At 51.7% G+C, this 11,588-nt stretch overlaps 2 protein-coding genes across 2 annotated transcripts; both read left to right on the top strand.

Moving 5' to 3' along the window:
- Positions 1–2,871: 2,871 nt before the first annotated feature.
- Positions 2,872–6,300, top strand: BBA_04899 (DNA methyltransferase Dim-2; the record flags this gene model as incomplete). The annotated part of the gene is made up of 1 exon (XM_008599996.1): positions 2,872–6,300. One exon carries the CDS (start codon positions 2,872–2,874, stop codon positions 6,298–6,300), a length of 3,429 nt encoding a protein of 1,142 aa, XP_008598218.1.
- Positions 6,301–9,389: 3,089 nt separating this feature from the next.
- BBA_04898 (protein required for amino acid permease transport from the Golgi to the cell surface) lies at positions 9,390–10,688 on the top strand (the record flags this gene model as incomplete). The annotated part of the gene is made up of 1 exon (XM_008599995.1): positions 9,390–10,688. The coding sequence occupies one exon, from the start codon at positions 9,390–9,392 to the stop codon at positions 10,686–10,688; it is 1,299 nt and encodes a 432-aa protein (XP_008598217.1).
- Positions 10,689–11,588: the final 900 nt, after the last annotated feature.

Raw genomic sequence — 11,588 nt, 5'->3', positions numbered from 1 at the left:
TAAGAGTTTAATGTACGCGGAGCGACAGATATCATGTTAAACTCAAGCATCAGCATCTACAATCGAAATTATGTATGTATAGCATACCGCGGTGAGTTTGTATTCTACAGAAGGCAAGTGGTATGAAAAAAGCTGATGATGCAGCTTTAGCTTGTGTTACTATCTAACTGAAATCTACAATTATATGCTCAAGTCCAAAGGCGACTCTGCGCATTCTCGACGAAGAATCCTAGGTGACTTCGGGGAGAAGCCTGGCAGAGCTCAATACCTATTGGCGGGCGGAGCCTGGCTGCGTATCGAATGTGGTTTGTGGACAACCAGCAGCCGCATACACCCGGTTCCTTGGCCCGAACATGTATGATTACTGGAGAAACTGGAGCAAAGCCTTACACGAAGCCTCGAAAAAGCTCTCTAAATGAAACATTGGCAGGGATTGGTGCAGCACGCGGCGGGGTGTGCGAGCTTCGACCTGTTGCTGCCTGTTACCTCGAATAGTGTTCTCCACGCGCTGATATATGTATCACTCCGAACCGACACGGGAAACACCAACGTGTGCCGCTCGCCGATGATGCACGACGAGCAACAGACATTGGATTCTTACTACAGTGAGCTCCATCAACATGAGTACTCTATCAGTATACAATTCTCTATATTTTTGCGGGTTTCTTCTGTGGCCACAAAGGCATATCAAGATTAACTTGGGGATACATCTATCTCTTCACACCTATACTTAGATCGGTCTTTAGCCTGTCATTGCTCGCATTCCTTCGGCATCGCACTTGTCGAGCGGTGACTTTTCAATCACACCTACAAGCGGCAACAGTTCGTCAGTCACAATAACGCAAATCGTCGAGCTCTGAGAAGTATTAATAGACCTTTCTACCTTTCTACCGCATAGTACAGGGGTAGCCAAGTTCGATCCAGTTCACCAGATAAAGCTTGGAGACATGTCTCTGGCGCTGACAATCAGCGAAAAGCTTAACAGTGCCTGGAACAAACATGGATCTCCCTCTGGCGCAGAGCTATTTGAGGCTCTCTGCGCAAGGTATTCTCAGTAACACTACAACGAGGCCATTCACACATCTTCGACCCGGCCACTGCGGAGTTTCCCTCCCGCGACTTCGCGCACGAAGCTTTTGGCGCCCACAAAGGAAGCCAGAACCTCACCATCCGCCCTGATGATATGTGGCTTAGCATCCCCGCGAGGCGAGGCACTTACCTTAATATGCACACCGAAAATCGCGCGCGCCCATTTATATGCCACGCGCGCGCAGGGCAGTTCGCCGTGTCTGCTCAGGGCGCCTTACCAGAGCGCCTTGGCGAGCCCGGCTGGCAGAGGCGGAGCTCGAAAACATGGCGCGGCTCCTAGGCCCAGTGCTGAAATACATGGTGCGGATCTTTGCGCACGGCGTTTGACATTGGCTCGTCTTAGGGTCGGGTCGTGCAAGGGGACGGCGAGGGCTCGGCCCGGCCGTGCATCTCGGGCTTGACCACAGCGTTTCTCAGCAAAAGGGCCGACGGCTAGGTCCAGGAGTCTTCAGAAAGCAAAACCTGCGGTCTCGGGGGCCAGTAACTTACCCGAACATGCCGACTTTGAGCATCCCCTTTGGATTGGCGGTCGTACCCGCCCGCGGTGATGATCTATCTGTTGAAGTCAGGCAAGGTGTGATGGAGTGGGCATGAATGAGCCCCGAGAAACGGTACCTCAAGCACACCTTATTTGGGTATATAATGAGGTACCTTTGCCGTGGGGCCATTTTCCTATTAGTTTTCAGTCATCTAAATCAACTTGCCATTCTTTGCACATTCCGGTTGCCCTATATACTGCGCACGTGAGCTTTGCACTCATAATTAATAAGCTCAACAAGCCATACATCGTCAACGTCGTGTTACTATCTCAGAGTGCGAGTGGGTCGAGTGCAGCTGGTGGCAGGCCTGGCGGGTGTTCACGAACAGGCCGTGTCCGAATCAGGAAAACTTTGCAGACTTTGTCAGGCTGGATCGCATACAAAAACCGAAAGCATAAGTACTATTCGCCGTGCACTCAGAGTAACGTTCCCCATTCGACAAGGGCTTTATATATAATGAGACGCATGATCCTTTCCATGAAAAAAATCAGCTCGACTTGACGTTATTGCGTTTGTTTGTTTGTTTATCTAACGCCTGTGGATAACTTGAATGGCAACCGTTGGGTGCTAGTGCCAATGTCTATGGTCTGACAGCGCAGCTATTCAAGAGGCAACTTCGCTATTAGTATTGGCTGATGCTAATACAATATTTCTTCCAGACTCTGCAGGGCTTAACAACGACTTATGGTCCGTGTGGTAGAACAAATAAGATGAGTTTTGATCTGGAGGTGACGGGAATTCATTGGCTTGCTTGGTGTAAGTCGATTGTGCTCGCGGCGCTGAGGCGCGCCAGTCAGATGTAGACCGCAGCGAGTGTCACATATGCCGAGCCACCATGAGAGAGTGGCATATAGTCCTAGATGATGTGGAATAAAACAAAGTCCTTTTTACACGTCACAGCGAGTTTCCGACGCGGGGCTTGTGGTTGTTGAGGTTGGCGAGGCAGCGGGGGAATAATGCTGACACGCATTCAACAGAAGATGGTGAACTGCATCAAATCAATACACCGTTCTTATTTTCTACAGGTTCTTACTCATTTGATTAATGGGCCTTTTATCTAATTCCATATGAAAGCGCGTAGGAAGGCCGGCAGACGTGCAAACGCGACGGCTGGCCCGCGTTTGACCTTGACCTTGCCACACACAGGGCTTCTCTTCCTAAACACTGCGAACTCTGCTGCTTCCAGGAACACCGACATTATCTTCTGCTCGCATCGCTGATTATTTTACTGCTTAATGAGGCCATGAAGCTCACTGCGGATCTTGACCTGGATCTTGACCTGAATCTTGACCTGGATCTTGACCTGGATCTTGATGCTATTAGCTCCGAACAGCACGATACACGAATTCTCGCCACCACATGTCTTCCTGGAGTACTTTCTGGCATCGATTACGATGGATCGTATAGCTCTCATGGGTCGAAGGATGATGACCTCGAAGAAGACGGCCCTACAGGTTCATATCCAATCTCGGTACACATCCCTGAATGTATGCTCATCAGCCCACGATCCTGCTATACGCCATTCGACCCGCCGTGTCCGGTCGCGTCGGAGCGTGATGCTTTAAGAATTCTACTACCACAACGATACGCCAAGAATGGTTTTCTCGAGCTGAAGCTTGACGATTTTGCCGTCTACTGCGATACCAAGTTCAGACCCGAGGAAATGCGCTCACTCAGTCAGCTTGGCACCGAGCCTCACTCCACACCCTTGTTCTTCGACGGGATGCTCTCGCATGGAACGCAGAGCCTCTACGTGCGTCGAGTTCGTATACACGCACTACCTATTGGAAACTATGGCCAAGAGTCACGACATCAGACGAGAGACAACATATGGATCCAATCCGAGGAAAATGCCACGAGCGATGTATTCTATAAGTTGGGATCACCAGCACCAGAATACAAGAGATTTTTTGAGCTCTTTGTGTGGGTTGCTGATCTAGCGAAGTATTTTGTCGACTTTCTGACTGTCATGCGTGCCATAGAGCGGCCCGTGACAATTCATCACTTCCGACGAGACTTTGCGGCCTGGCTTCTTGCTCTTTATGCAAAGTCTGACAAAATTGAGGCGGTCAAAACGTGGATGTGTAAACACCCTCGTCAAGACTATCGATCCGCCGTCAATGCAAATGTTGATTTTTTGCACAAGGAATCTGTTGGTGTACTAGGCGAGCGAAGAGCCTACTTTCACGATTTGTGGAACGAGGTGTTTTTCTTTCAAACGTACACTCCCTACATCGCACATAACGAAGACAAATGTACCATTGTTACCAAATACATTTACGACTGCTTTCACCACTTACCATTTGGTAAAAGACTCAAGGTTGTTGATCTCAGTGCTCACACAAAGCGACTCCGATTGGAAGTAATCGCGCAACGACCGATGCTACCTATAAATGGCACTCAAGTTACGCCGGCTGGCCACGGCAAGATCGGCCCTGGGGACACCATATCTACCGCACGCGACACTGTCGATTCTGGCACTGACTGGGAAAAGGAAGAGGCCAAGGGCGATGAGTACAGCGATCTATGGTTTGCCCTTGTTCAAAGCGTGTCCGTTAACAGCGATGGGGTTCGAGTATTCGAGGTCATTTGGTACTATCGACCCGTCGATACGCTATGCGGCCTCATGCAGTATCCTTGGTCTGATGAGTTATTCCTGTCCGACCACTGTTCGTGTGAGGAAGGCACCAAGATCCGAGAAGATGAAGTGCGCAGCGTTCATGAGGTCGACTTTGGCGGTACGCCAGAAACCACAAAAGAATTCTTCTGCCGACAATCGTACTTATCAGACGATAAGATCTGGGTTACGCTAACGCAATCGCATTTGACGTGTCGTCATAACAATGATGCACCTATACCTGACAGTGCAGAAGAATACTGTCTTGGAGACACGGTGCTTGTAAAATCGGGTAGAAATTCGAATGTTTGCCATCCCTGCGAGATCATCGAGACTAAGCAGGAAAATGGAAGACTACGCTTCGTCTTTCGGAAATTACCTATACGCCACGCAGTTGATTTGACCGCAAGAAACGCGCCGCCGAATGAGGTCGTGTACACAGACGAAATTGTCAAATCTGGTCCATCAAGTATCGTTAGCCGATGTCATGTTCGCTGGTTTCCCCAGACTAGGCCAGTACCGACTCCATATGACCGTGACGGCGTCGGAGCATTCTTCTTCTTGACTCATCAGAAGAAGTGGACAGGCAATGGCTACATCACATCTCCTTTGGAAGAAGCCCCGCCATCCTTAAACCAGGGCCACGATCCACAGCAGGACTCGAAACCAAAGCTTCGCGGTCTTGATCTATTCTGCGGAGGAGGCAACTTTGGTCGGGGTCTCGAGGAAGGCGGCTCAGTGACGATGAAGTGGGCGAACGATGTGAACTCGAAAGCGTTACATACATACATGGCTAATACAGAACCGGGGCAGATATATCCATTCCTAGGTTCTATTGACGACTTCCAGCGGCTTGCGTTTCAAGGTAGATTTGCAGACAACATCCCGCAAGTTGGAGAGGTGGACTTCATCTCAGGCGGCAGCCCGTGCCCTGGATTCTCGCAGTTGACCAACGACAAGGAGACGGACGCACAGAGAAAGAATCAATCTTTAGTAGCAGCGTTTGCATCCTGTGTCGACTTGTACAGGCCCAAGTACGGGATACTAGAGAATGTCGCCGGCATCATCCAGAAGCACCAAAATAGAGGCCATGACGTTTTCAGCCAGCTCATGTGTGCATTGGTAGGCATGGGTTATCAGGCTCGGCTTGTCTTGTTGGATGCCCTTTCTTGCGGCTCTGCTCAGGTCCGCTCCCGCGTCTTTATCATCTTTGCCGCGCCTGGATGGACTCTGCCCGAGGCGCCCATTCAGACGCACTCACATCAGCCCAATGTCAAGAATTTTAAGCTTGGCAGGCTACCGACCGGTGAGCCCATGGCGAGAAGAGAGGTGGCGAGCTGTACGCCATTTTCATATAAGAGTGCGTCACAGGCGGCTGCCGGGCTGCCGAGCTTATACGATGCCACTCCGGATATCTGCATCGCATTCCCGGATCACCGAGTTGTTTCGCACACAAATACAAATACCATGAGAAATAGAATTCGGCTGATTCCGAAGGCTCCCTATGGTATGAATTTTTCACAAGCCTGGTATGGGCGTTTAGGCACTAGACCCCGCGTCGCTGGACGGGGCGTTTTGACCAGGTCGGAGCGCAACATGTTTTCACTCCGAGGTGAGGCAACGATGTCGACCTCGATCCAGTCCAGGGCCTACGGAAGACAGCCGCCAAACCAGCCAATGGCCACGATTGTGACAAGAGCCAGTCCCAGGGATGCCAAGCAGGGCCGGACGATCCACTGGAGCGAGGACCGGTGCCTGAGCGTCATGGAAGCGAAGCGCGGGCAGGGCTTCCTAGACGAGGAGCTACTATTGGGGTCCGCCGACGTGCAGTACAGGATCATCGGCAACAGCGTGGCGAGAGAAGTATCACTGGCGTTGGGCGTTGTTTTCGCAGAAGCGGTGATGCGCAGCTACGGCCAGGGTGTCGAGGACCTCGCCGTAGACAGCGAGGACGAGGTGACGATAAAGACAGAGATGAGCGTGCCGACGACACCGGGAGCGACGAGGCAGCAAGGAGAAAACAACGGCAGGAATAAGCGACGACGGGTGGGATAAGAGAGGAAATCGAGGGCGATGCTGGGCACGTGGGGCCGTAGCGAGGCAAGGCGTGGACAGAAATGGCGAACGTTCTGCCCACACTGCATTGCAGCCGAAAAAAGACTCTCTTTTATAATGTCCAGCGATTTGCTAGATGTTCAAGGTGAAGAGTTGTGAGTATCGGCACCACATGGGATTGGTGGGTTTGTTGGTTTGTTGGGTGGTTTTAGGCAGCGACCGGCGTGTGAAAAAACCCGGGGTGTATCTGCAAAAGTGTGTGTTATTTTAGCCATTGCAAAGGGTGCTCTCGGAATGACTAGGACCGCAAGACCGGTATGCCGTGTGGTGGGTTGATTGCCCGGTTGTTGGCACACGGGCATTGCATGGTCATGGGAAACAAAAAGCCCACTAGGCAGCCGCGGCGAGCGAGCGATTTAGTGGTGGATTTCGAATGACCGGGATCAAGCGTTCCAGAAGCACACGGGGATGAGGGAGGGGGCAAAGAGGGCTAGCTTGAAGCAGCAGGAACCTGGAAGGATGGGAGTGAGGCAGTTGAACATGTGAAAGAATGATCCGTAGAGGGCATGAAGAGGCGTCTGCTTGGCGTCTAACGATCTGCAAGGCGGTTCAGCTTTTTGATTTTTGTTTCTTTGAGCTGGCGTAGGTCAGGCTTGGCGTAATGCCGGCTGTGATGATCGTTAACCTTTCCTTGAAGTATACACTGAAAGCGGAAAATGTATATTATATGTGACTGTGGGTGGCACTGGGTGGGTATAAATAGTTGATACCTACCTTCGGCGACTTGGGTAATGTGTACGAGTATAGAGTTGGAGAATGCTTGGTAATAGATTAGATTCTATTTGATGGGTGAAAAACCGGGCCCCCCCCTTTATTGCGGTATTAATGTATTTGCCAGTTACATAACTAGTGGTGTGTTGTAGTTAATCAGGGGACTGAATGGATTATTAGTAGTTTTACGGATGGTGGAAAATAGGCAAAGGTAAACTGTTTTTTCTTTGTGAGAAGTACCTCGGGCCCACTGAGTCGCCCTGCAGACTGCACACTGTATCGGCTTTCGGCGTGTCACGTCGTCTTGTCCATTTGTTTGCGTTGACGGTTTTTCCATTTGTCTTTCAATGTGATCGAGACCTTTCCTCATTCTGTTCTTCTCCTTCCATATCGCGACACCATCACATCCCACCTGCATCCGTCTCCGTCTTCTTTTTTCTTTTCTTCTTCCAACAATCTTTACGGTACAGCCTATGCTGCATCCCTGTCTCACAAAACAACGACGACCCTGGATCATCACAAGCCGCTGTCCAAGCTTCGATCGCGTCAGACGACATCACATTTTTAACCACCTGCCACTGTCGTGGTCCGTGTCATCATCTGACACCTCATTACGGATACATTTTCTTGTCTTTGTTTTTTTCTTTCTTTTTTTTTTCCTCCCCCCTCTTCTCGTTATCCTTGTTGGCTCGGAACCGGCTCCCAACCCTTGCCCGCCAATCAGCCATTCGTTTCTAGGGCGCGGCCTGTCTCCGACCTGCCCTGGCCTGTCCTGTCTCCGGGCATGTTTTGGGTGCCGCTGCCCATGTAACCAATCCGTACATACTTGGTACCGGTAGTGGTATTATCAGCTCCAACAAGCTGACCCTGTCCTGTTTCGCATTTCCCCGGCCTGTCTGCATGACAGAGCTCAGCTGCGACGCCAACGGAAGAACAGGACATTGCTAATCATTGTCAAGCAGCGGGGAACACGGAAACGAGGCTATTCCTTCCTCCTCTACGGGTAGTCCTACCCTTGCAGTCCTGCTTTATTATATCCGACTCGGACATCTCTTGTCCTTGCGACAATATTCTTCAACCCTCGTGCCCCTTTGCCTTGACTTGCGCCGCCTGCCTCGCACAGGTCACTACTAATAATTATCGCCACTGCTACATATGACCAATTACCATCGACATTCCTATTCTTTCTTGGTTGTCGCGTGCACGCTTCGGCCAACCAGTTCGCTCTACGAGTAGACTCTGGTTCTTGTTGCACCCACGCTTCTCTATTCTGCTGCTTACTGCTTACCAACGTCATCATCTGCGCTGCCGTGCAACTCACCAACGCAGCCTTGTTCCGCCCGAACTCACTTACCTTTTGGAGGCGCTTGTCCGCCGCATTCACGCGCCCACATTCAGACATGACCTATAATAATATTGTAAGTTGGCTTGCCACGATGATTTCTTTCTTTCTTTCTCTGCGCCCACACCCAACCAAACCCACCAGCCCCCCCGTCACCATTGCTGCACCTTTCCGCGCGAAAAAACACGCTGTGCCCAGCTGCACAATGTTCGATGCGCCAATGACCACCCACGTAGCGCTCTCAGCCACAACCTCACGCACCATGGCTGCAGCTAGCTGGTCTCGGAGCCGATTCTTCCTGTTTGCCTTTTTGTTACCCAGTATGCCCTTGTTGCAGCCCGCCTTGCATCCAAAACCCGGTTCGGCTGCCTTTTTATGTGCCCACATCCCTTATTATCTCGCACCAAGTTCCGTTGGCTCCAAATCATATTGTTTGGGTTTCCGTCACTGCTTAGACACCCTTCACACCCTCTTCTAGTTCCTTTGCCCACTACGGATACTCGATACATAACTGGTATTGTTTTCTTTGCTGGCCCGTCTTACACCACACACCGCTTTCTCGTTCAACGTCTTGGTTGATCCGCCTTCCTCTGATCCTGGCGCCCAACATACATTCCTTTTTTATTCCATCTCGCCTGCCTGACTCGGGCCTTCTGCCGCACACCCCTTTGTCCTAAGTCGGAGCCCCATTCGTCAACGCAGTGGCCAGCGCTCATCGCGTCTGCCTATTCCGCCTCCGTGTAATCCGGGGCTTCATATATTACCTGGCCTGGCTGCTCCGTTCATCAGTGCATCACTGCTTGCTCCAGGTCTCTCACTCTTTGTTACTCATGGCTACCATGTTTAAACGCACATCATCCACCACCTTATTCAGATTCACCTCTCTCTATTGCCAGCACTTTTGCTCTGTCGGCTAATGTCCAATATTCAGCTTTGCCTCGCTCACTACTGTGACCACCATGGTCCGACTCCGCTCATGGTCACGGAAGGGCTCCAAACAGCATGCAGCACCTGCTTTGAAGAGCCTGTAAAGAGCAACGGTCCCCCGCGCTCTACCCCCTCAGGCAACTTACAAGATGCAAAAGGCCCTCGCAGCGGTTCGCTGGCCGCCTCCGAACACGGGGGAAAGTCTCGTCGCTCCGCCATGCGCTCGCCTCCCGCCAGCTCGCCAACTTGCAGCCCGGTCCTGAAAACATCCCCGGAGAGCCCTCGCTCAGTATATCAGAACCCGGGCCGCGAATCCAACTTTAGGCGCACTTATGACGAGACCGTGACCAAGAAGCAAGGGCCCTGCGACAACTGCGCCATGACACTACCTCGCCGCCAAAATTCCCCAAAAACTCCCAACGATAACACACCAACGCTGCGAACGCGAGCACCTGCCGAGCGAGTCTATGGTTCGCCGGCTCGCGATGCATCTCCCCGTTCCCAGTGCTCTAGCGATACTGATGGCGACCGGGATCTGCCGCGACGCCCTCGTGCCCGTACCTCTGCGCAGCCCGGCAGCTCTCGCACCACCTCGTGCTCGAGCACCTCGACAACTTCGGACCGAGCCTCGTCTCATGTGCACTACATTGACTACACATCAACCCATGAACCCGTCCTCGGCCACTCATTTTCCCTGATTCGCGCATCCTGCCTAAGGGCGCTCTCTTTTGAGACTCTTCCTCGCCCGCCCGCCACCTCGCCTATTTCCTTACCACAGCCCAACAGCGCCCCGGCCTTTGTCACAACCCAAAGTGCGGGCTCTGCTGCCACTGGCGGGCCCATCTTCTTTGGGGACGCTGTCGCTGGCTATACTACTGCCTATATTTTTCGCATTCCGGACCTGCATGCTCGCGGGCACAAACGTGTCTACGCATTCTTGGCGCTCAGCACACACAAGGAGCGACTAGCCATGAAGACGTACACAGTCGTCTCCAACGCTTTTCGAGATCTGGCTGGGTGGGTCCAGCAGCTGGTCGAGGCTGAAGCCGAGCGTGTCGCCGACCCCTTGACTACTGGCGGCGCCAACGGCAACCTGGGTACGGCAGATGAGTCCCCGGCACCGCCTAACCAGTCTGCTTTCGGCTCTCCTGTGACCGTTGATCACAGTACGAGTAGTTTTCTCAGTGGCGGCAGCGGCCTCACCCGGCGAATGGGGGCCAGCGGTAGCGCCTCGTCGCTCAAGGCACGCGGCCTGGCCGAGCTGGCTGGCCAGCCCGACATTTTTATTGAGCTGCATAAGCGTTTTGTCCAGCTCTTGTTTGAAATTGGCGTGGCGCTCAACTCTTGATTCCCACCTTGGTCTGCCCTCTTGTTTCTCTCAGCATGGCAAAGGCGCATTTTGTCATTCTCTTGCCTGGCAGTCTGGGACTGCAATTACCTAATCACCAGAGTACACTCACGGGGAGCATGCGCTGCCCTTGTATGTTGCTTGGATGCCGGGTTTTGTTTTAAACGTTATAACCTCTTGCCATGACGGCCATGTTGGATGGACTTGGGTCTAGAATATTGCCATGATGTGGAGGTTTGTCTTTTTACGTGATGATAGGAATAGCACAAGCTATGGATATAATGCACTGAATTACTTTTCCGCAGGCCCTTCGATCCTTGAATCGCTTGGCGGCTTCATTCGAGTACATTTTAGCAATACAACAAAAGTACGCGTACAGGTTTCGTATATTCTCGACAATCAGGTTTCATTGATGTAACTCGTGTACTGTGGAGGGCTTCCTGTACTTTGCCGGTATATAATGGTTAGTCCTTGGTAAGATGAGTATGTACCTGTCAAACATTTATACAGACGATTGCCGAATATTCTGGAAAGTTACGCCCCGCAAGCCTTTCGAGCGGCCAAACGAGTAATGTACTGGTCTTGTTCCCAACTCTAGACAGAATGATAATATCCATGTTGTTCACTCTCATTATCGCGAGCACAACAAAGGGGAGAAAGGGGGGGGCGGTATTTTCAAGTAGCGAGAAGAGGCACTGAACACGGACAAAGTTCCTGTGTTCGAAATTGCCTGTTTGGGAAAGTCCCCGCATGGGGGGGGGGCGTTGTCATCTTGGTCGCCTCCGACTTACCCGAGAGGGCAAGTACAAAGACGTGCAAATGTTTCTCTTGACAAGGAGTACTTGTATACTTTTGTCAACTTGTTTTCCTGTACACACACACATTCACTCTCTCTCTCTC

The sequence above is a fragment of the Beauveria bassiana genome (assembly GCF_000280675.1).
Source record: "Beauveria bassiana ARSEF 2860 unplaced genomic scaffold BBA_S00011, whole genome shotgun sequence".
Lineage (NCBI taxonomy): Eukaryota > Fungi > Ascomycota > Sordariomycetes > Hypocreales > Cordycipitaceae > Beauveria > Beauveria bassiana.
Note: the sequence above shows the minus strand (reverse complement) of the source record. Positions and strands in the feature narration are given on the sequence as shown.